We start from the raw sequence: 26532 nt of genomic DNA on the forward strand, positions 1-26532 counted from the left end.
TCACGAGGATAGGACAGTTCTTCGGACCAAGCCTTTTTTCCTCCCTAAAGTAGTGTCTAGATTTCACTTAAATGAAGACCTTGTCATTCCTGCATTGACAAGGTCTGCTTCTTCAGAGGACGAACTTTCAATTTGTTCACTCGATGTTGTCCGAGTCTTGCGCATTTATGTGCGAAGGACTCAGTATGTGTGCAAGACTGAGGATCTTTTGATTCTCTTATGATTCATGCAAGAGAGGCTGGCCAGCCTCTAAGGTGACTGTTGCGTGTTGGATTACGGCTGTAATCCGTCAGTCTTCTAGTGGGGCTGGACAGCCTGTTCCAGATAATCTTTGGGTGCACTCTACAAGGTCTGTGAGTGATTCCTGGGCGGCACGCCATGGTGCTTCGAGTGAACAGCTGTGTCGGGTGGCCACATGGACTTCTGTACACGCATTTACTCGGTTTTTCAAGTTTGATGTGTTTGCATCCAAGGATGCCAGTTTTGGAGGAGAGGTGTTTCATACCGTTTCTTCTGAGCGTTTCCTCTCGTGATGCGGATTTTGGATGTCTCCTGTGTCCCCCAAAGGAGGATAGACAAAATAGTATTTTTATACTTGTGTAAAATCTGTTTCTGTTGGTCTTTTGGGGGACACCGGGCACCCACCCTTAACGCTTTGGTTTCTCCTACTGTTTGACATGCTGTCTTGTTTTTAAGAGAATGTTGTTTTTTCTCTTTTTTTTTTTCCTGTTTTCTTTCTCTCTGCTTTCTGTGGGCTTGGTTAAACGTGAAGTGGGTTATAGAGAGAGAGGGAGCAGCTAGGGTTTAGTTAACGGAAGTCTTAAAGTGCCAGCTCACCCTGTCCCTACTCTATACCCCAGTGTCCCCGGTGTCCCCCAATGTACTGAGAGAAACGGATTTTACGTAAGTATAAAAATCCTATTTTTCAGTGTTAACCTGACAATTTACTGCTGCTCTGGTAAAAAGTAAAGTGTTAAGCTAAGTGCACAAGTTTTTCATCTGATTGTCGAGCCAATCACACGATAAACGTCTGCTATGTCCAATATCGCATTAGTGTGTACGCTCCCATGATCATATTTTATCGTACCACAAAGCACACTGTATCGTTTCATTTGATTTTATAACCGGACTGAAAATGTCTGTGAACGATGTCTGTCAAATTCTGAAGTGTATATGCACTCACGACCAGCATTGTGGGCAGATCTCCATAGAGTTTATAGAGTCACGAACTATACAGCAGATGGTTATGACAGATCTAAAGGTAAATCTTGTACAATCTAGTCATGCTGATCGGGACTTTCAGTTGGTGGTAAAATTGTTAACGATATCGCACGGTAGAATCTTTCTGTAGTGTGTACCTAGCTTTACCTGGCCACTCCAATAGACAGCTGAAGCTCCTGTTACATCATTAGGATATTGCTCTGTTAGGATTTCAAACAGGTTTAAACGCTGAGAATGTAGTCACCTGAGTTAATTTGGCTTAATTGGCCCAGGCCCTGTGCATTAATTCACCAGTCTACACAGTGCATTTCTGTATTGCAAGTAAAAAGCAGACAAAGCAGTCTGATGCAGCAGGTGTTCACTCTCAAGTATAGTTAGTTATTAGACTTGCACATTCTACTGGACATGTAGTGTGTGGGAATGCAAATTACCTCAGAGGTGCAACGTTTGTTTGAATGTCAGAATTAAAGTATTGGAAATATTTTTTCACCTTATATGCCTCTGCCATTATAGGTTGTAACTCTTTTTTTATTATTTTGTATATGCAAGTTTTCACAAGGGGATTTCAATGCTTTGTTGATAGTTTTGTATACAATGTTTTCTGCTTGCTAGAAAAAATCAGCTAGCACAAGGAGGTTTTATTTATTAATTTTCCCTGGATCTGAAAACAATTAGTGGTATCTTTATGGCCTGAGCATAATTGGTGTGATGGATTTGGACTGTTGAGTTGTGGACGTAGCTATAATTAAAATTTTATTGCAAACAATGGGTTTCAATGTCACTATCCTTTACATGCATTGTACTAGCGTTATAAATGCTAGTAAACTTATTTGTATTGCGGATGGTGGATATGTGCCTCGGAGAGAAAATGAATGATCCAAGAAAATTAACAAGGGAAGAAAGTGGTCAACAGGATTACATAAGAAAGAAACTATAACCAGAATTGTAATTATTCCTCGATTCCCATATAGCTACAATTTAGTTAGCTACCAATGTTTAAGATTTAAATTTCTGAGCAGAACGCCTTCTACCTCTTGTTGCTTCTTTTCAGTTATTGATGTTTTTAAATGACATGAATGTCTGTTGTATAATACATGCCTTTATTTTCTTCCAGGTCTTGATTCCTGTCAACTTAGTGATCATTGTTAAAAAAGCAAACACAGCTTTACTAGTACCCAATGCACTCAGTGTTCGAACCATTGAGGGGGATAAGGTGAGTGTGAGTAGTACTGTTTCTCAGAAAACAATTTACAGACCACCTAACTATGAATTCAAGTCTTCTAAATAGCATTGACAAATATATATGTAATACCTCCTATATATTGACAAAGTTTAAGATGTCTCTGTTGTTTTTTATACTTAAAAACATTAAGTCTGCTATGCGCTGAAAAAATATTTCCCCTGCTGTACTACCCTACAGTATTCATCATGCACTGCGCTATTAAGAACATTTCCAAAAATTTCAGGTTGTGTGATGGCCAATAAGAAAAAGAGTAGTAGAGAAGCAACACAGGCCTGACGTTTTATTGAATACAGACCTACGCAGGGGGATTAAAAAATATATATATGTTGTACAGTCAGGTCCATAAATATTGGGACATCAACACAATTCTCATATTTTGGGCTCTATACACCACCACAATGGATTTGAAATGAAACACAAAAGATGTGCTTTAACTGCAGACTTTCAGCTTTAATTTGAGGGTATTTACATCCAAATCAGGTGAACGGTGTAGGAATTACAACGGTTTCTATATATGCCTCCCACTTTTTAAGGGACCAAAAGTAATGAGACAAACTAAACAATCCTACATCAAACTTTCACTTTTTAATACTTTGTTGCAAATCCTTTGCAGTCAAATACAGCCTGTAGTCTGGAATGCATAGATATCACCAGACGCTGGGTTTCATCCCTGGTAATGATCTCCCAGGCCTCTACTACAAATGTCTTCAGTTCCTGCTTGCTCTTGGGGCATTTTCCCTTCAGTTTTGTCTTCATCAAGTGAAATGCATGCTCAATCGGATTCAGGTCAGGTGATTGACTTGGCCATTGCATAACATTCCACTTGTTAGCCTTAAAAAACTCTTTGATTGCTTTTGCAGTATGCTTTGGGTCATTGTGCATCTGCACTGTGAAGCACCTCCAATGAGTTCTGAAGCATTTGACTGAATATGAACAGATAATATTGCCTGAAACACTTCAGAATTCATCCTGCTGCTTTTGTCAGCAGTCACATCATCAATAAATACAAGGGAACCTGTTCCATTGGCAGCCATACATGCCCACGCCATGACACTACCACCACCATGCTTCACTGATGAGGTGGTATGTTTTGGATCATGAGCAGTTCCTTTCCTTCTCTATACTCTTCTCTTCCCATCACTCTGGTACAAGTTGATCTTTTTCTCTTCTGTCCATAGGATGTTGTTCCAGAACTGTAATGGCTTTTTTAGATGTCGTTTGGCAAACTCTAATCTGGTCTTCCTGTTTTTGTGGCTCATAAATGGTTTACATCTTGTGGTGAACCCTCTATATTCACTCTTGTGAAGTCTTCTCTTGCTTGTTGACTTTGACACATATACATCTACCTCCTGGAGAGTGTTCTTGATTTGCCCAACTGTTGTGAAGGGGTTTTTCTTCACCAGGGAAAAAATTCTTCTGTCATCCACCACAGTTGTTTTCCATGGTCTTCTGGGTCTTTTGGTGTTGCTGAGCACTCCGGTGCATTCTTTCTTTTTAAGAATGTTCCAAACAGTTGATTTGGCCACACCTAATGTTTTTTCTATCTCTCTGATGGGTTTGTTTTGATTTTTCAGCCTAATGATGGCTTGCTTCACTGATAGTGACAGCTCTTTGGATCTCATATTGAGAGTTGATAGCAACAGATTCCAAATGCAAATGTCACACCTAGAATCAAATCCAGACCTTTTTCCTGCTTAATTGATGATGAAATAACAAGGGAATAACCCACACATGTCCATTAAATAGCTTTGGAGTCGATTGTCCCATTACTTTTGGTCCCTTAAAAAGTGGGAGGCACATATAGAAACCGTTGTAATTCTTACACCGTTCACCTGATTTGGATGTAAATACCCTCAAATTAAAGCTGAAGGTCTGCAGTTAAAGCACATCTTGTTAGTTTAATTTCAAATCCATTGTGGTGGTGTATAGAGCCCAAAATATGAGAATTGTGTTGATGTCCCAATATTTATGGACCTGACTGTATATAATATATATTTTATTTTTGTGGGTTCCCGGAACATCTATTATGAAATGGTCTTTAAGTAGAATGTCTATCGACCTGCAACAGTCCTGAACGGTCATCTTTCCTTTTTAACATGAGGCATTTCCCTGAGTCATAAAGGATTCTTTAACACCAGTCTCCTAGCCCCATATATGTGTATTCCAGGAAATAGCCTGTAAGTACTTAATGATAATGAAAGGCTGTTCCTGCACACAGCATCTGAGTTCTTGTTCCAGAGGACCACCAAGGCGTCTACAAATAGAAATTCCTAGAATAGGTGCCAGGATGTTTCCTCACTGGGAAGGAGTATGAGCGGTGTCTGTATCTGCGCAACTTTCTGGCATATAAGAAGGAGATCCACCTGGACACCTGTTCATGGCATATCTTTATGCCTGATGGGAGTCTGCTGGAAGAAATATTTCTTCCAACCTGTCCTTTATCGGCTAATAATTTGGGATGTATCTTGTGTCCAGGTAGTAAAGATGATGGAATGGAAGATGATCTTCTGGTAATTAATCCAACTTGCTGGAGATGTCTTAAGGTGATGGGAAGAAATGGGCTTGAGAGGCATTACGTGTGGTCTAATAGGAAATAACAGTTGTGGACTGCAGAGAGCAGGATTTCACAGTCCTTGCAATATCATAGACATAATAAATGGTCGTGGAGGGGAACATGGAGGAAATTATGTTACATGTTATGGTAGGGATGTGAGGGGCATGCTCAACAAAAAACAATGGGAAATTCCTCATAGGATATAATCTTATTGAGTAAGGATTCAGAAAAAGCGACTGGCCCTTCACCCTCTGTGGCCTGTGGAAAATTCAGGATGTGTACATTATTTTTGCAGTTGCGATTCTCGGCATTTTCAACTTTCGATGTGAGAATTTTCACCTTTCAGCTCCACTGATCCTCTGCTCAGTATTAGATATGGGACTTCTGATTCCATCCATGTCCTGCTGTATTCTGTTTCACTCAATGTCAGTGAATCTATTTTATTGGCAAGAGTAGCTTGATAGGAAAATATAACCGTTATTACATCTGCAGAGTCTGGGATTGGTTTTATCTCCCCGGGTTAATGAGTTGAAGATGATGGAACAAACATTTCCCCTGGTGATGTATTAAGCAGGTAGTTGGAGAATAGAAGGTTTTGCTGTGGTCAGAGAGTAGACAGCGCTATGTTATCTACAGCTACAGACCTCTGTCTGTTTTGTTGCCAATTGGCCAAGCGGCAGTCCTGTTGCTCTGACAGTGAGAACACCTGAGCCCGCTGCTCCCAACTTGTTCTCAAGTGCTGCCACTTCTGGGAAGTCCCACACGGTAAGTAGGCAGGGTGGGACCTGGCTGCTACAGGTTGCAATACAGGTTTCAGCAGCACCTGTTTTCCTCCTGTGGTTTGGACCCATAACTGGGTTTGGAGTCAATATTGAACACTGTCCTAGCGACTTAACCATAACATGACATAAAGACAGGATAGGAGAAACAAGCTTGCTATGCATGCCCTGCAGCCAAGCATCTGTTCATGCTCCGAAACCCATTGTATTTTAAGTTTTAAATTTAGACATTTTACTTTAGCAAGATTTTATTGTTACTATGTTTTGCATGAATACATTTTAATTTTAAAAGTATTAAAGTTTAATAAAGTATTAAATATATTCTCCATAGAAAGTATTACTGCCACTCTTAACGATACCCCAATACAATTTCATGCTGTGTGGACTCCTTGGACATCTTTTTATCTACCGTTTGAAATTCTCATGTACAATTCCCATATACTACTCACTATCTTGTGATGGCTGACTAACTATACCAATACCGCTTTTCAGCGAACTCTGACGAATTTAACTCCCTCTATGTCCCTTACCTATTCTCCCCCGCTCTCCCCCATCATCCCGTTGTTTGTCCACCCATACTTTCAAGTTTCTCTTTTCTAAATTGTATACACTAATGCAACATTTGTGCCCTGCGTCTTCATACTTGTGACATAATTATAAAGGTTGTTACCATTACCACTTTCCATCGTATTGTACTACCTACTGTATACAATTCCTTGTTTGATGTCATATGTTTGTAAAACTTGTTTATATAAATGATAAAAATATTATTTTAAAAAAATAAATATATATTCTCCATTTTGTATCTTCTCAGTATCTGTTTGGGTCTCTACGGAACAGAGAGATTTGTTACTATGCTGTTCGTGCTGTATGTACTAACTTGCAGGTAAGTGTGCAAGGTTTGCTGATTTATTTACTTTCATTGCTTTGTGATTCATCTTGCCTCTCCTCCACCGTATTCTTTATAACATTCAGAAACCATGGTCTACCCTTTTCAGAGTAATTCATATATTTACAAATAACATGTATTTCTATATATTGGTTACATTGTTTTTATCAGTACTTTGTTCTCACATAGTTGCTTGAAATATACCTACCATATCTCTCTTCTCTATTAAAGGATGGCAGTGCTTGCAGCACTCCCTTGTCATCTCCTGTAGAGCCAAGTTCCGAGCAGTGCAACAAAATTCTGGTAAGGATCTCATGGCATCCCATAGAATTAAAGAGTATTGTTTGTCTGAGACTATTCTTTGTAAGCAGCACGGTGGCTTAGTGGTTAGCACTTCTGCCTCACAGCACTGGGGTCATGATCGATTACCAACCATGGCCTTATCTGTGTGGAGTTTGTATGTTATCCCTGTGTTTGTGTGGGTTTTTCTCTGGATGCTTCGGTTTCCTCCCACACTTCAAAAACATACTGGTAGGTTAATTGGCTGCTATTAAATTGACCTTCGTTTTTCTGGTCTGTGTGTGTGTATGTTATGATTTAGATTGTAAGCTCCAATGGGACAGGGACTGATGTGAATGAGTTCTCGGTACAGCGCTGCGGAATTAGTGGCACTGTATAAATAGATGATGATGATTAGCGTCAAAGCATCCTAGGATCTCGAAGAATAATCTACTTCTGCAGAATAGTTATTACACAAAAAAGAAAGAAAATATTCTACCTATGGAAGACACACCTTGTATGTCTGGCTTATGTTAACTACTTTATCAAGAGTAGTTATTACAACATCCGCTATATTGCTACAGTGCCTAATCCCAGCATTGTGTATTTATTGTAATAAATCTCAGATTATCCAGACTGTCACGAACAGGCTCCCAGCTTTCGTGACTTTGGGTGTTTACTGTATGAGGTTACACACAATTCCAGCACTCACTAAGTCTGTCTCTACCTATCATACGGGTTATAGACCTGCTGAATCGCCCCACACACTTCAGGTTTGCCACAATCTATCGAATACGGGCAATAGAACCCCGATATACTGGCACACAAGGCTTCTGGCTACCCACAGGTTAGCAAAGCCCACACCCGCAATCAAAGGGTTAACTCGTCACACCTCCAGAGTGTTACACAAATGTAAATGCAAGCGCACACTAGGCGTTTTCGTCAAATGTATTAACAAATCACACACCAGCATTCAAAGGGTTAACTTGGTCAAGCTATATTCTTCTTAACAGGCTAATGGTTTTGTTTTGTATCAAGGACACCACTTATTTTATAGATTTAATATACAAAAGTACAGGGCATTCAGATATGAAATCAATGAATAAACAATTGACATAACATACACAAGCAAAGCAGTTTAAAATAAAAGGGGCTAAACTAACATGAGTTGTATAATCTGTGCCATAGGAAATTGGCTTGGAAGATGGACAATTTACAAATGTGGACTGACAATTTGCCCCTCCCCAACACAGGTTTTAGCAAAATTAAATGGGACGGCTTTCACAGGGACAGTGTTAATGCTAACAGTGGGCCACGTATGTCCCCTGGGTGTCACTATAGTTTTCTCACAAATTATTCTAAAAGTTTTGACTTTTGGTAACTCTTCATATATATCCCAGAGACATAACTCCCCCTTCAATCAACCGGTCATAATCTCCCGCACATTTAAATACCAATGATGGAATTATGACAATGTGACATACCATTTCCAAAGGCACGTGATTATAGCTGTGCCTTGATAGCACTAGTACCTGTCATTCACAACCCTAGTGTGATTTCTGCTCCTCAGTATGAAGTACACACAGATTTCCCAAAATATGAATACATTTTCTTTGAAGTTCTTATTTCTATATACCCGTATAGGCAGCCTTCCAATGCTGCCTTTGTCTGCAAGGATGTCAATCTGTGAACGGCTCCACAAAGTCTATTCAGGTGTCCAAAAAACTAACTTGTGTCAGGATTAGAGATGCTCAGGCTCGGTTCCTCGAGAACCGAACACACCCGAACTTGGGGGATCCAAGTACTGAGCCGGCGCTCGGTACTGTCACGCTTTTTCGGAATAGAAAACGAGGCAAAACGTCTTCGTTACATTGTCGGATCTCGTAACTTTTGGATTCCTTTTTAAGATCCAACATACCGGTGGGTGGGAGGGAGGGCGGGCCCAAGGACAACTCCATCTTGCACCATTTTTCTTTTCTGCCACAGCTGTGTGCCGTGTGTTTGTGTCATTGCTCTGTCGCTTAGCATCCAGCCAGGTCGCTGCAGTATTTCTTTGAAAGTGTATGAAAATAATATTGTGATCTGTGAGGTGGTCAAACTTGACTGCAAATGACTTGAAATTAGTGTTATTGAGGTTAATAATAATAATGTAGGAACAAAAAAAGAGCAAAATTATGTGATTTTAGGATTTTTCTTTCTAAAGAATCCAAAACACATGAGTGCGGTTTTGCCAAAACCAAAACACGAAGCTAATCCAGATCCAAAACCAGTTCACGGGGGTCAATGAGCATCTCTAGCCAGGATATAGCTCACCGCAGAGGCCTTTGAAGCTGCTACAGGTGACTCTATCTTCTATCACTGAGATGGACAGAGCCACCAAATAAATAAACTGTCACTCACCGGACGGTAAGTGCCTCTGGTTTGGGACATGGGTCTCTCTCTCTCTTGCCGGCGCCTGTTCTGCACCGCGGCAGTCCGCCATCTTGACCATGGATTGCGCATCTGCAGAAACCACGGACTGTTAAAACCTTGCTCATAGTCTCATTGGTCAATCAATCACCTCTCACTACTTAAGGCACCTGCTACTCTATTACCGTTGCCTGTTCTTGGTTCTCATTCCCTTGTGACTCCGAGGTGTTTCCGGTTTCTACTCGTGCTCTCTGTTTGCTGTGGAACATACCTGCGCCTGGACAAGCCTTCTCCATATCGTGGTACAACTTGCCAGCCGCAGACCACTCCACGCTACCTTGTTACATACCTGCACATGGACAAGCCTTCTCTCCATATCGTGGTACAACTTGCCAGCCGCAGACCACTCCACGCTACCTTGTTACATACCTGCACCTGGACAAGCCTTCTCTCCATATCGTGGTAGAACTTGCCAGCCGCAGACCACTCTACACTACCTGGTAACATACCTGCACCTGGACAAGTCGTCTCTCCACATCAGTGGTGAGTCTTACCGGTCACAGACCGCTCCACGCTATCTAGTATCATACCAGCATCTGCACAAGTCTTTACATTTACCAGCGGGAACATATGTCAGGAGCAGCTTACCCTACTATTTTGCACAGTACCTGTTATTAGGTCTAAAGCCTATAGTGCCTCTGAAGTATAGCTGCGAGTCGCTGACTCTCCTTCTGCATTATTGATTGGTCCTTCCATAGACTTTATCCAGTTGTCATATATTGGTCTGCTGTATGCTACCTGTGTGCTAATGCACTTTGGAACTTTCTCCTCCTTTTATTACTGCTCATAAGTCTACCGTGTTACCATTGTTTCCATTGTTCAGAGACTCTGCATTTATATCATTGACATTCCCTTTCCTATTCAGTTGTACAGTTCCGTATATTCACCACACTTCCCAGAGGGCCGCGACCTGCACAGTGGCAGCCGCTAAAACCATACTTCCTTTCGGGAGTTCCTGGAGAAGACCAGCCACTGTGTTAGACTCCACTCCTCTGGTAAAGTGAAATTCCACCTGGTGAATTCTGGGTAAAACTCCTAGTGCCCGTGACACAAACATACAACAGTCCTTCTGACTTCGCATTTTACACTTTAGTAGCTCAGTTTATCAATGGATTCATTTGATATACCCTATTTACACTGCAGTCATGATTTAGGCCTTATTCCCCACAATTATGTGATGGGTTGACCCTAATAAATAACTGCAAGTTCTCTATGTTCACAAAAGAGACATTCTGTAAAATGTCAAGTAAAATAAACTGTGAGCATAACTCCAGGGTAATATGCAGCAGGTATGAGTGTTATGTTTTTTGTAATCGTACACAGATCCTTGCACATATCCTAACTTTGACAGGTACAAGCAAAGTAGATTCAGCTAAAATATACAGTAACTGCCATCATTCCAGCAACACTTCATCAAAAGTGCACCTTAAAAAATAGGTACATTTAAATGTTAACTAGGGAAAACAATGTCTATCAAACTATAGGGGTCAGTTAAGATGCAGCAGGATAGTTAAATTTCATTAGAAGACAACTATTTTTATACACAGTGATGTGGGAGGGGACGTTTGTGAAACCATGCAGATAAATAAAAAAGATCTGCAAGTATCTCTGGTATAGATTCATTGAATTGAGTCCTGATCAATTCATGGTAAAAAAAAATCATGATTTGGAATATGCGCAGTTTAGAAATGGGAGTGGGGGGACAGTTGACCTTTTAAACAATTAAAAATATAGGCACTTTACACCTTATTGTAACTTAAAATAGCCACATTGTTAGAAACAATTGTGGATATCTTTCTGTATTTGTATATTTTTGTTGTATTTTCATCAACTGTAATTTTACCTAAGTTAATGTCACTGCGACAATAAAGTGGCAATTTACCAATAATTGACTCCCACGTCACTTGAGGGAGCACCATTAACATGGCTACCTTTGCATTCAGCGCATAACCCACTGGGGTATGTCAGCAAACTTCTCTTTGTTGACACACAATGATTAGTGCACTTAGTTTCCATCAGAGTGCATGGACTTAAGGAGCAGGATGGTGGCATTTGTAGAGAAGCAGACTTTGTGCAGGTCCATGGGAAGACTTAGGTGGAACCAGGACGGTTCTTGCAAATTGTTGAACATGAACATTGATGGAACTAGTTTTGTGCAGCAATGCAAAAACGAGATTTAATTTTCTGGATTGTGATTATTGAAATGAGATAAAGGGATGAATAGGGTACAAAATTAGGGATGAATACGGTACAAATTTTACACATTTTAGGAAAGACACATAGCCATTTCGACTCCATAAAAGGACTTGAACACACAAAAGGGCCACGTGTAATAAAAAAAAAAAAAAGAGCACCAGTGTCCCCTCACTCTTAATTTAAGACCTACACAAGGTTAAACCAAGCAGTATTTTAGAAGAAATGTGAACGTCTTAATGAATGAAAAGGGTTGGTACTAAAGTGCTAGAAGGTTGGACTTTGGTGTCCTATTTACACTTTTGGACATTTTGTGTGTTCAGATCTTTCCACCTCCCTACACTTGCAGGAACATCTTCTAAAAGGGAAAAGTAGCCATACACCTTGAAATGTGCTGGGGGGATATCTAGGTGCACCAGTAGAAAAATAGAGCAACTTGTGGTGTGCAATGTAAATAAATCCTCTGTGATAAACACAAGCCCTTTTTAAGATTTAACTCCCAAATGGCAAATCAGGAGAAGCTACTAGTTCAGTGACACTTCCCAGAAGGTATAGGAGGAGCTAACGAGCAGTCAAATGTAGAACTTTTTCCTAAATTATTTTTGTATTTAATTGTTGGACAGAACTAATTTCAAATCTGTTGCTTACTGAGTGAAATAACTGGTTTGAGCCCTGTTTGTATGTAGCACTCTTGTACAGTTCTACTTTTCTTGCAGAATTCCAGTCACTCTGACATTGAGCAGATCCATCAGGAATCGGACAGTGCAGAGACCTGTGCCAGCGAAGTGGGTATGTGAGAAAGGCAGTGGAAATAACAGAAAAGTGCAATATATACAAACACAGTCACTGATGCTGCAAGTCAGGTTTACTACTTCTATAAAGATATTTTTTTTTTAGAAGATAATGGTATCTATTTAAAACACTGTATGATGTGTAGTTTTGAGTGAAATTTTAAATTTTCTTTTTAGTGTGCTGTACATACTGTATTAGCATGAGCGGGAGCAGTTATGCTGCTTGATTAGCCACAGTAAAATTATATATCAATACACTCCAGTTGAACAGTGCACCGAGTGGCAAAATGTGTCCATGCTTGCTTTAGAACATAGTGATTTGTAACACAAACTTTACTATGTTTACACATGATACGGTGTATCATGAAATTTAGTTTACTAGTGTGTACATAGGAGCATAAAACTCAATCGTGGAACCCTTTCTCTTTGCATGCGTATGATTAGAAGAGGAGAGCAGCATTCTCCTGAGCAAATGACCTAGTATTGCAGGGCCTGCTCACCAACAGGCTACATACCAAGAGAAGACTGAACTGTTTACCTTATCATTTAAATAAATTTTTCCAACATAGGTAGGCAAAACACATTAAAAAATGTATAATATAACCCAGTGAATCCCAAACTTTCTCACTTTGAGGCACCCCTAGGGTCTCAATAATTTTTTCAAGGCACCCAAGCCAAAATAATTACCAAGTAGTCCCCCGCCTTGTTTACCACCGACCCTGGCCACGGCACCCCTGTGATATCGCCGTGGCACACAGTTTGTGAACCACTGATATAACCTATCATTTAAATGCTACTTAATTATTTTTTTTTATTCTGTTGGTTCTAATCTATTTTTCAGACATGCTCCCATGACATTTAGCAATGTATCTCCCTTTGTTACAAATGAGTTAATGTTTCCTCCTCAGGGATCCGTATAAATACATTCCAGTCCTTCATTTAACTAGTTGCTAGAAGTAGGACCAAACAGTTAGATCACATGGGACCTAATTACTGCAGTCGCTTGATGTGACAGATCAGCCCTCAAACAATTAGATTTTCTGGAATACCTGATTACAGAGAGATCTATGGCTTACCAAATAGATGTCTAAGCAATTTGTGAAAAAAAGCTAAATTGTTCAATGTAATTGCTTAGTGCTTGGCCTGCTTTACTATTTGTTGATTAATTTGTGTGAGAAAGCACTCTCTCTCTTTTGTAAGTTTATATTGTTTGTTATAAAGCTCTTCTACTTAAATAGTTTTGAAATCTGCTAAGGCTGTAGCGCTACATTAAAATCTATTGATCTCTGTACCACGTCACCTATGCTGTCCACCTGAACATGTTATATGAGATTCTGCATGAGAAATTACTATCTACATAATTTTCTGGGCTACCATCCATGCCACATATATACATCAGTTGTCCTGGAGGATGAGCCCAAAATGAATGTAGATCCCTTTCTTTATAAGAATGCCTTTAATGCAGTGGATTCCAAACTTTCACAGTTCAAGGCACCCTTAGGGTCTTCAAAATTTTTTCAAGGCACCCCTAAGCCAAAATTATTACCAAGTAGTCCCCCGCATTGCTTACCACTGGTCCTGGCCGGGGCACCCCTGTGAGATCGGCAAGGCAACCCAGGGAGCCTAGACGCACAGTTTGGGAACCACTGCTTTAATGTATTTAAGGTGCTGATTCTTGGCTTTCTTCTAACCCACCTTCCAATAATCCTAATGAGTGCGCTGTTTGAGTACTCCCTAATTTCTCTACTGCAGAAGCCATTGATCCAATCCATATATTGCACTGGTGAGAGCTAATAAGTTCAAAACTGCTGCATGCAAATTGCAGCAATGGCTTTGCATTTCTGGCTGTGTCCATTTTAGAAAGCCAGCAGTCCTGGACGCATTGGTTGACTTAGTAAAGAGAGATCAAGTAAAGAGCGATCTGCATATCTCTATTCATAATTTCTGGCCTGAGGCTTTAGCCACTCTTAGATTTTGTGGGATAATTTAATAATCTAGCTATGAGAAAGTAAATATCTTTGCTATTACAATGCATTCACTGCATTTATTTTTACATTTTAAATACACGTACCAAGCTAAGTAAACTATTTATGCAGACCATAAAATTAAGACCAACAATTTTTAATTTTGTAAAATATTTTATACATTTTCTTTTTTGTCACCACTTAAGTCATTTTAAACATGATGATTTATCTGCTACAGTTCCTAAAAAGTGACTAATCAGTTGGATTTTTCAAAAACAAATAATGGTAGTGTGGCATATTCACACAAAGTCTGACTGCAGTTTCCTTTCCTTTTTTTTTTTTACCTGCAGCTGTTTTGCCCCAGGTCCAAAATAGAATAAGATCTGTTCCCTGCGAAGTAGATGGCCAGGCTCAAGGTAACTTCATAAATGGTATGTGTGAACTTATCAATCTTTTAAGAATTTTCCAGCCCTAATAATTGTATTTAGTCTGTATTGTCTATAAGAAATTTACTGTATTATTTTCTTATATGTGCAGTCCTGTGTTTTTCATACTAAGGCATGTCCACACAAGCGCTCACTTGCTTCGCATTCCAAACACAAAGAAACTTCAGAAAACCTCTGGTAAAGTAGTGCAAGATATATATATATATATATATTTTTTTTTTTTTTTTTAACCCGTCATTTTGAATCTACCTGGAAGTCACCAACTACTGCTCAGGAAATACATTTACAGGTGATTCATAGAGCATATATCTCACAGGCATATATCTATATATATATATATATCTATATATATATATGTATATATATAAAATCTCTATCTAATTCTAAAGGGTGAGGATATCAAGAAGGGAAGTAGATTTTCTAAGCCACCTGACTCCTGCGTGGGGCTTGTCGGTTGCATGACTAAAGTTCTATAATGTCGAATCTGAAGATGCATGAAGAACTGGGAGTTTGGTATACCTGTTTTTCCCCACAGCTGGTCAAATGTATAAAGCCTGCCATCTGGATCGAATATATCTTTAATTGCCTTCATACCTTTATCACGCCACATAAGAAAATTGGCATTTTCCAAACTAGGTTGGAATGCAGGGTAACCCCAAATCGGTAGGAATCTGGTAGATCTAAAATCCCTATTATACTTTTTATTTATATGAATCCAGGCTTTATATGTGTGTCTAAAAAAAATACTTTTGCAATATTGTATTGGTATCAAAGATTTAGGCAAATGTAATAATGCAGCTGGGGAGTATGGATAAAATAAAGTATTTTTCAGGTCTTGATTAGTGTAGCAACTACAGTGACAAAGCCAATCAATGATGTAACGAAATTGTTACAGCTAACAGTATTATCATGAGCTTGTAGAACCAGTAGAAGAGGTCTTCACCTATAGCAGCCATCTTTCCCATATTGCTGGTTATGCTCACAGGTACTCAGATGCCTCCAGGAATTACACCAAAGTAGCACAAGCTTATGAACGTACTGCCGCCCGAGGTAGCAGGAGATGGTACAAGCTGTGTAAAGACAAGCCAAAGGTCTAGCAGGATACGAGGTCAGGTACAGGCAGATGGTCAGGACTGGCAGCGATCAAAGGAGAGTCAGATAACAAAGCAAAGGTCAGGACAACGAGCAAACAATCAAGGTCCAGGTTCCAGGCAGAAGGTTAAACACAGTAGTCAATCCAAAAGTTGGCAAACAGCACAGGAGCAGGCAAGCTGATAGGATACTGAGCGCTATAACCAACAGGGAGGCTAAGCCCTCCCTGCCTTAAATACAGAGATTGGCCAATGGCTGCAGAGGAGACCAGCAGGAGTAATCGGCCTCGGGAGCTGCTTAATAAATATAATTAAATTGACAGATTTGCGCGTGCGCACGGCTGCCCCTAATGCCGGAACGCGACGCTAGCTACACAGTGTCCCGGCCGCTGCCTAGGCAACGGACGGGGCAAGTACAGAAAGTGACGTCCCGGTCGTCATGGAGACGGCTGGGATGCAGGTGACTAGAGAGTTGCGACGGCTGAGCACCGTCGCGGCTTGTAACAGAAATAAAGCTGTTTGTGTGAATGTGGTTACATCTGGCAAGCTTATTCCACCATGAGTCTTTCCAAGGATCAGTTTACTCCTGGCTATGTGAGGCATTTTAGAGTGGAGAATAAAGTTGTGCAAATATGTGTGTCCAGCCTGTTTAAACCTACAGGGAGCATTTGTAGTGGGCATGATAGCTTTGGGAAAATGACACTTTTAATGACCACATTGTGCCCTAAATGAGATAATGGGAGGTCATGCCAGTTTTAAGACCACTGAGATTTTTTTTAATGATAGAAGGGTAATTGACAGTATAAAGATTTTGCATTTTTGCTGGTATGTGGATGCCCAGGTAGTTTATGCTGAATTATAGCAAAATTTAAATGAGACGTAAGAAGCATTGCCCACTATAGCTTGTGTACCTGATAATGGCAACATTTCTGACTTATCAAAATTTATTTAGTATCCTGCAAAGGAGCTAAACTCCTGTATAATGTGAACAATAGCGAGGATTGATCTCTCTGGATTGGATACCATTAGCAACATGTCATCCGCGAAGAGAGCCAACTTAGCCTCATTATTCTGCACATGTAGTCAACATTTTCTCTTAATGCCACCGCAAGAGGCTCTAATGCTTAATCAAATAGTAGCGTGAATAGCGGGCATCCCTGCCTTTTACCTATTTCTACCTTAAATGAGGATGAAAGATAACCATTAGTCAACACTTGTGTGTTGGAGTGATATAAGGATTTCAGAGTATTAATATATCAGTCAGGGAAGCCAAACTTCTGAAGGGTCCTGAACAAATGATCCCATGTCACAAGAGTAAACGCTTTTTCAGCATCTAAGGGTAGTAGTAAGGCAGGATCATCCGTCCCCGACCCTTCCAGTGCATGAAGTATTGCCAGAATCTTTCTAACATTAGTTACTGAGTGTCGCCCCCATATAAAACCTGTCTGATCATTATGAATTAGGTTTGGCATCAATATTTTAAGTCGTTCCGCCATTATTTTCGTAAATTTGTAATCTACATCTAGTAAGGAAATGGGCCTATATGACCCTGGTAACTCCTTATTTCTCGACGGTTTAGGAAGCCCTTTAATAATGGCACTATTAAAATATAGCGGGACTTTATATGTGAGTATTAAATTAAAGAAATCTGTCAACAAAACTGCTATTCTATCCTGAAGGATTTTGTAAAATTCCCTGCTAAACCCGCCCGGGCCTGGGGATTTAAAAGATTTCAGATATTTAATCGCCTTCAAGACCCCTTCAGTGGAAATAGGCTGAATTAGGACATCTGCTTTTATTTGTCAGTTGTGGTAGGGACATTTTTTCCCAGAAGGAATCGCATGCAATTACATCTATAGGATTTTGAGAATAGAGCTTTGAGTAGAAAGAACTTGAATCTCTATAATTTCCATCCCCTGATGCTTAATAGTTCCATTTGGTGCTTGTAATGAGGTAATACTGCTATTCAGTCTAGTCCCATTTAATACATTTGAGAGATTTCTACTTGATTTATTACCAAATTTGTCAAAACTTTATTGGCATCTGTTTAGCAATCACATTGTCGTTGCATAACTTGGTCAAAATATATTTGCTTTTGTTTATATTTATTTCTATTTTCTGGGGTAGGGTGGCGTTTGTATATTGTAAAGGATTCTGTCAGCTCACGCTGGGCTTCTAAATTTATCGCCTGTTGATTCTTCTTGTATTTTGTCATATAAGAAATTATATCTCCTCTCAAAACTGTTAGCTGTTTGCCAAAACAGCATAGGATCATCTGTGTGCTGTTGGTTATCCTGTATGTAAGCGTCCCAGGCTGATTTTAACATTTCCTGAAAACTCCTTGTGTCAGAAAGGTTAGCAGGAAATCTCCATTGTCTGTCTTCCCAATAGGTCAGACCAACCTATGGGTTCAATACCTGTTGATATAGTTTTAGTAACTAGAGAATGGGAGATCAAGAAGTAATCTATTTGAGAAAATGTATTATGGGCTGCCTACATGCACGTATATTCTAGATCAGTTGGATGCCTAGCTCTCCATATATCTATCAAACCTAATTGATCTGAAATATACCGTATTCCAAGTTTGTTCCCAGACCTTCTTTGTATTGACTGCTTCGATCTGCCCAGTTGTACAGAAAACACCATGTTAAGATCTCCGCCTACTATGAGAAGTGAATCTGAATATGTGTATAGTTTATTGATCAATTGTAATAAAAATGGCTTATTTTTTTGGGGCATATACATTACAGATAGCAGCATATTTGGTGCCTTCAATAGTAGCATCTAAGATGACATATCTCCCTTCTTTATCAATTATTTTATGATGAATGTCCACTTGTAAATTTTTCCGTTCTAAAATCGCCACCCGCCTTGATTTTCTATTCTATGATGCTTACACCAGAATTTTCTGTTTTAGCATGGATAGCTTGTCATGCTCTGCATCAGTCAGATGTGTCTCCTGAAGCAGAGTGACATCTGCTTTGGATTTATTTAGGTAGGTTAGCAATTTTTTCCTTTTTGATAGGCGAGTTGATGCCTCCAACATTCCATGAACAGAACTTTAACATAGCCATTTGTCTATTAGAAATTTATGACATATACAGAAATACTGTTCATTTCTTCAAAATAATAGTGTAGAAAACACCAGACAAAAACATCCTTGTATTGGTAATGACACTTGTCATATCGTGAGCAAAACTCTTCTTCCCACCCCCCCAAGAACTCCAATTTAACATTAGGCCTGATAGATTTAAGTTGGAAGGGTAGACAACTATCTTTAAGAAGGAATAAAAACAGAGGTAAAAACATCAAATATAAATGAAACATATGTAGTTCATCATAATAATCATGATGCCTGAACATATTCAGATGTGAGGAACAAACATACTAGTTTTGATGTAATATCTGCAAAAACAATAATAAAATAAAAAAACAACAAAATGGACCAACAAGGGAACCCACTTCTTTCATGGAATGATTATAAAAAGAAAAGAGACTACTCTTATCCTGAACTTTTATAAAAAAAAATAATAGGGTCTGAATTTCCATCCCTTTTATTTATTTTTTGTAAGAGATTTTAAGTTTACCGGATATTCAAAACACATTTGTATCACATTAACTAAGTAGGCAAAAGTTATGATAGATAAACTATTATACAGAATAGTACTAGCATACCATAGTGGTAAAAGCCACTAACGCCTTAGTGACTCAAACTGCTTCCAATGCAACAAGTGCATAACCCATCTATAAACTCCAAGTATCTTATCACATGTAATGTTATCAACTAATATAATATGAACATTTATGTAAAAGAGAAAAGTAACATCAAAATGACAAAGTTACGTGAATATGAATTCAAAGATAGCATTCTCTCTGCAGAAATGTCAAGCCGCTATACAACTATGGTAAGTCCTGAGCTAGATCAGTCTCTTTGATTTGTTGGTTCAACTTCAGCTGCCATCTCTGATAAGAAAGCTTGCGCGTCATCCGCTGTCATAGTCTTTATAATCGTGGCCATCAAAGATCCTCAACCGTGCTGGGTACATAAGGAAGAATTTCCTGCTTTTCTTTACTAGTGGAGCACACACTGGGGAGGACTCCTTTCTTGCCCTACTAACTTTCGCAGTAATCTTGGAAAAGCAGTAGACTGTTACCATCCCAGGTTATAGAGCCTAGAGTTTTGAAGCCGACCAAAGAGCAGTCTTATGCATATAGTTGAGGCATTTAAAAATGACTGTGCAAGGCCGTTCTTTCAGGTTCTCTCTTGACGGTCCCAGCCTGTGCGCACGTTCAATATCAACATTAGCATATTCTTCATTTATCACCAAAATTTTGGGCAACTCTTTAGAAAGAAAAGATAGCAAAGCTGTGCTTTTAACTGCTTTAGGCAGGACTGCTAGGCATAAATTATTCCTCCTGGATCTATTTTCCAAGTCGTCTAACTTGTTTAGCATTTTGTTTTTGAGTTTTAAGCAAAGAAGCTGTAAGAGTTTTCTGACACTCAATTTCATGCATGATTTCTCCAATACGCATCTCATTCATTTGGACTTGTTTAGTGGTTTGTGAAACTTGGTCTTTTTGAGTTCTTGTATGGCTGCGGTAAACGTATTTACCTGTTGCTGCATTAATGGTTCCATAGAAGGAGAAGGATTAGCAACCATATTTGTTGAAGTGTCACCTAGCTCTTTGTCGTCTAACTTGTTAGTTTGAGCTGCAGATCTCGCTCCCCGCTTTCGTTCATTTTCAGTACGTTGTGGTTTGCTAGACACAGATGCGTTCACATATTTATCCATTTCAATGAATGAATATCCAAAATTAGTGTTTTGAATAGAAAAGATCAGAATAGTCTCATTTATAACTAGATAGAGTGGGTATCAATCCCTGTGTGTGTGTGTGTATGTGTTACATTTGGATATTGCATCTCATAAATTAGTTATGCAGAAATTGGTAAACTACTTAGCTGTAGTTTGACACACAATCACTGTATGTTGAACTTGGGTTGAAAGAGCAGGATTATTGCAGATAAAGATAGCAATAAAAAGTTTCTGAATGCACTCAATAAGTCCATTTATAGTACTCTCAATCTTTAGATATGGCACAGTATTTGTGTTGTATGAATTGCTGCCTATATGTTTGTCACCATGTTTCTGCAGCCCAAAGCAGGTATTCAGAGTATATCTGTCAGTCTGTGCTCTGTGAGGTGACAAGTAACTCACCTCTATTTCAGATTAATATTAAAGTTGTGAGGATCAGATTTGCTGATCTGTAGTTTCCTTAATGTGTAGTTAACTAGTTTCCAGAGGATTTGGGCTTCTGAATCTGCCATTAAGCGCCGTTCGTGCCAAAAGTTCCCCCAGCTACCCTCAGTCGCAATACAGCCCTTTCTTTACTTCTATATCGATATAGGGCTGATGAACTTCTCCTCCAGTTTATGTCCCCAAGTTTGTGTGGGGTAAAAGCTCGTCACTGAAGCACGGTATCGAGGCGCTCTATTTGCGCCAAAGTAAGCTCTGGGGGGAGAGCAGACAGTGAGAGATAGAGAATCCAGACTGCGTCTACGCACAGAGTTTCTGGGGTCAACAGTGTCTCTGGATGTTGTGGGCACGGTATTTGGTGCTGGGTCACTGCAGACGTTTCTCCGGCGTCTTTTACCTGGTCTATTTAGATTATATTGACCGGAGCTCTCATCAAAAGCCGTCGGCCATGTTGGATTTCAAGCCACGCCCCTGAGAGAAGTTGTCATTTTCACAGACGGCAATGTAATATGCGATATGACAGTTACCATAAGAAAATGGTGTCGGCATAATTTTTTTCCCGTGGTCTTCTACCTGCACACATTGCTACTGACAAAGCAACGCATTAGGTACAGGATAAACATCAATGGATCTGTATGCTGCACTAATTACACAGTGGTTTCCAGAGTTGCGTTCTATTTGGAATCCAACTAGAGGAAACATTTGTGAGGATGTGCCCTTAGATCTTCTCCAGAAAACTACTTATAAATGTGCTAGATTTCTAAAGCTGGCCCCACTTTGCACACTGCCAGCAGTATCATCTAATTGGCCCAGTATAGAAGTATATTTGGCACCAAAATAAGTGCAATATCAAGTAATGATATGATCTAAATTGAATTAAAGTTTACTGGGCATGTTGGAAGATGGTCACTCCTGTCCCAGTGTAAGTCATAAGTGATCCACCTCCGTTTCCTGTCATGTGGCACTGGCTGAGTGATGGGGTCGGCCAGTGCGTGCCCAGCTTAATTATCAATATTTGATGATAGCCTTGTAGTGTGGGTGATTTTTTATATAATTGTATTTCTCTTATTTGATTTTCTTTAGGGGATGTGTGTCAGGGGAAGACCTCGGATACCAGGCAAACCCATTGGGCAGATCCAAGGGCTGTGAATGTTCTGCTTCTTATCTATATGCTGCTGTGAGTCATCATTTACATATCTGGCATAGCATCAGTTTGGGCTAAACAAAATAATACCATATACCTCAATCTCCTATTTTCTCACTAACTGCACACCCACCTGATATGACATTTGCACCCAGATTCTAGTTTGAAGATGCAACCCAACAATCACTGACAGGTATATTCCTTTATTCTGGAAGGGTTTTACTGCTGCTGTTCTCATCCGGATATATTGGGTTACGTATCATGGAACTGGAAAACCAACTGAATATCATGGGAGCTTGGCCAGAAGGAGGAGAGGCCCACAGGTTAGTATATAATATATCTCCCTTTATTACAAAATATGTAAAGTGTTAATCTTAATGTGGTTCTCCACCCTTACACAAAAATACACTGGTGCTATTGAAGTATTACATTGGGATTTGAAAACAACAGAAAATAGCTATTCTAAGTACATTTTATAGCTGTTCCTTAAAGCAAAGTGCCAGGTTCAGTCTTTATATTTTAAAGTATTGCAAAGCTGATGTATCTGTGTCCTCTCTATTCTTTTTGTACTGGGGCTAAAGACACCCATATTTCCAAATATATGGACAATTGTGTGGTGTAAAATGCAGGAGAAATGAGCAGAAAATTAGCTGAGGGAGAAAAATGAATATTGTGAAAATCCGAGAATGTAAGAGGATGGGTTCTGTTTGATATACTGATAGGTTCTATGTTCTCAGCAGGCTCCAGTGAAACATTGCTCCCAATAGTCAATCTTAAAATGGTAGAGCGTTTGATATTGTAAATTGTTACTAAAAAGAAAAAAAGTGTTTGAGAATATTGATTAGAGCTGGAAAACCCCAGTTAACACCATTACTTTTTTTCTTATTTATAACTATTGCTATAGAACAAATGTTTAAAGGAACACAGGCATGAATATAGTGGCACTAATTTTTCACATTAAACATAAGTGGAAATCTTACTAGACTGAAAGAAACACACAGTGCTGTTACTATTCACTGTAGTAAACTCAGGGTGTTACTCACCACACTATAACACCAGGCAATAACAGTCCTGCAGAAAACCATATACAATTGATAACATTTTGAGATGCTTACATTAAGCAAATTTCACTATGATTGGTAGAAAATAAATCTTTTTTTTTTTCAGTTGTGAATACTAAAATGTATATTTGTATGTATATCTGTTACTTGCACAGATATATCTAATTTTCATTATGCTAAATGTTTGTGTTCTGTAAAGCTCAAGGGGCAGGTTTAGTTTTTTTATATGGTTTCTTTCATTTACATGTATTATATAAATTAAAATCTTGCCACATTTACACACGTCACAGATTCCGGAGGTTAGCATTATTATTTTTTAGGAAAGACTTATTACGCTATTTGCTTCTATTTCCTATGTATACAATATGCTGTCAAGTTACGGATGCGATTCTCACAAATTGTTTCACAACCATAAGGTACCACATATTGAGAAACATTCTGAAAACTGTCAAAATGTTTGGGAAAGTCTCATGCAGAGAAGGGACCCCTAGTGACCCTTGGAAGAGCTACACATTGGAAGGGGAAAGACTGTTTTTAATATAGTCTGGCTCCACATCACACAATGGTTCAAAAAAAGATGTTAAGTGGGGCTGGTTTTTCCCCTTATGTCTCAATCTAACAAAAGAAATCTGGGAAGAACCCCTCCGCGACCTGTGATCATGAAGTATTTATAATTATTGCCTGTAGAAATTAGTAAAAATATTCATCCTGGTGACACCACTAAACTACACATAACAAGCTGAATACCTGTGATTTCAGCCAAAGTTCATTTGGCAACCTGTTTTTTTTTCTGGTTTTTTTTTTACTCATCCTATCTTTTGGACACTGCTACCTTGGGGGTGAAGTGAGGATGTAGCAGGTGGGCACTTAATGGTACTCCCAACTTCTCACTCATCCTCAGTTCATGTTAACTGTCCAAAGAGTTGGCAGCCCGGTTATGGTCTAATTTACTTTATTTTCTTTGAGGGAGCTACGCCAGAATTAAATATTCTAGGTCAGATTCTTTCACTCTCTGTTTTGGTCGCAATGTACATTTTATAATCTGTCAGGAAAGGGACCAAAGCTGGAGGAGGGAAGTCTATTGTGTATTTCGCCTGTTCCTGGTGCCAAACAAAATTTCCAAACTGACATGAAGAACCAGATTCATGGTGTGTGGCCTTTGAAGTGGAGATCCATGATACACACACACCTGTGAGGGATGCAGCTGAGATGGTGGAACCTGCTTGGTTGCAATACCTTGCTCAGTCCTATAGAGGCGAGTGTAAATCCATTAAATCTCTCTGTGGCTGCACCTGTACCAGACACTCATGCTGGAGATGGTCACTAAGGTAGCAACAGGTTCTGTGGCTATGGTCCAGGCTGAACCAGCCTGGGCCAAGACACTGGAAAGGTTTTTGTTTTTTTTTGATTGGCACAAGTGTCGTCTTCATAGGAGAGACTCCAAGGTTCAGAGACAATGTAAATGCCAGCAGGGCATTGACAAACTGGTTACGGCAACCCGTCGGGCTTTAAATGTTGTTAGATGTGGATGATTCTCAGGCTGCTGAGGCGACATTATTTAAAACAAAGTAGTATAGAGCTGTCTCTTTTCCTTCGTCTTCTCACTTACCAGAGCTCCTGGAGGAGGCATGGACTAAGCCATATAAGAAACTTGTTATTCCATTCACGTTTCCTGTGGCGCGTGTCTTAATCACTTGACATGTCGAATGTGTCTACCACTCTTCCTTTTTCTGGGGCAGCTTCATGGAATGACAACATTTTAAAGCCCATCTATGTGGCAGCGTGGTTTACCAGGCCATGGAAAAATTATCTGATCCGCTTCTGGAGGGATTGCAGTGATGCATCTCTCCAGCTAAATGATCTCTGCCTTGGCTGTAGTTGCTAAGTGAGCTTTTTGACTTTGGTCCAAGAAGTCTTTGGAAGCCCTTTCGTATGATGGTGCAGTTCTTTTTGGATCTGAACTTGACAAAATTCTCTGTCAGGCTACTGGTGGTAAGAGTAATTTCCTCCCAGTCAACACGTCCATGTCTATGGGACCGATTTTATGGTCTTTTCATGCATTGTTTCATCCAAGAAAAGCTCTCTTTCCAGGGAATCCCTTTCAACACATGGGGGACAGCAGAGGGGAAAGCAGGCCTGGGTGGAATGCCTATCCTTTATACCTGTGGGTAACAGGGGCATTATGGACAGGAGTTACATCCTGCATCTTTGAGGGGGGGCTCAGTCCACAATATTCTTTTCACAGACCTTCCCGAGGAAAAAATAAAATGGGTGGCTCTAAAAAAGCCTCTTGTCCATAAACCAGACAAGTCCGTTCAACCCATGTTGACCCAGAAGTCCACATATCTATATATATTCTGTTTAGGGGATGCAGTACTGCCTAATCAGATTAGATTTCCGTTCGAGGACTCCCTTCCAGTTCAGGGCCCTACTGTCTGGTCTGGCCCCTGCGCAACGAGTCTTCACAATGTTAATGATAATTATGACCGCTCTGTTGAGATCTTAAGGAATCACTATTGGAATCTCTATTGTGCCTTATCTCTACAATCTTTTACTCCAAAGCACAGCCCGGGTACTGGAATCATACGGGTGAATTTTGAATTCAAAAATCCAACCTGGTTCCAAATCAGAGGTTGGTATTTCTGGGCCAAGTTTTCAATACCCTGGTACAGAGGGTCTTCTTTCCGGACGACAAGCTCTCTATTCTCCAGGTGTTGGTGAGGAGAGCTATGAATCTAAGGTACATCAGTTCTGCTTTTCATGAAGCTGCTGGGGAAGATGGTTTCCACCTTCGACGAATGCCAATCTTAAGGATAGGGAGCTGTGACTTTTCTCCTTCTCTTCCAGGGTCTTTGGTCCAAGGATGAATCTAAGCTCCCAATCAACTTTCTGGAACACAGAGTGGTGATGAGTGTACTTGCAGAAGCCCAGTATATATTGAATTGCTGGCCCATCTGTTTTCAGTCGGATAACACTACGGCCGTTTTGTACATAAACCATCAAGGAGGAATGAAGTATTTCCCAGCAATGAGGGAATCTTGACATTAACAAGTGTATATTCTGGGTGTGGAGAATTGGGAAGTAGATTTTCTGAACAGACATTCAATTCTCCCGGGAATGCAATCTTATAGTAGATAGGATGCTCACAGTGAC

At 39.7% G+C, this 26532-nt stretch overlaps 1 protein-coding gene across 3 annotated transcripts in view; it reads left to right on the forward strand.

The window, feature by feature from the left end:
• LOC142147777 (GRAM domain-containing protein 2A-like) overlaps positions 1 to 26532 on the forward strand; it is a 71418-nt gene that overhangs the window by 39756 nt on the left and 5130 nt on the right. For 2 of the 3 annotated variants that reach the window (XM_075204742.1, XM_075204743.1), the window contains exons 6-12: positions 2336 to 2434; positions 6612 to 6683; positions 6918 to 6989; positions 12344 to 12416; positions 14733 to 14813; positions 22258 to 22351; positions 22534 to 22641. In XM_075204742.1, coding sequence (XP_075060843.1) covers positions 2336 to 2434; positions 6612 to 6683; positions 6918 to 6989; positions 12344 to 12416; positions 14733 to 14813; positions 22258 to 22351; positions 22534 to 22641 — 599 coding nt within the window. The remainder of the gene's footprint in view (positions 1 to 2335; positions 2435 to 6611; positions 6684 to 6917; positions 6990 to 12343; positions 12417 to 14732; positions 14814 to 22257; positions 22352 to 22533; positions 22642 to 26532) is intronic. The other variant, XM_075204744.1, reaches the window with a different exon arrangement.

This window comes from Mixophyes fleayi, chromosome 1, assembly GCF_038048845.1.
Source record: "Mixophyes fleayi isolate aMixFle1 chromosome 1, aMixFle1.hap1, whole genome shotgun sequence".
Classification (NCBI taxonomy): Eukaryota; Metazoa; Chordata; class Amphibia; order Anura; family Limnodynastidae; genus Mixophyes; species Mixophyes fleayi.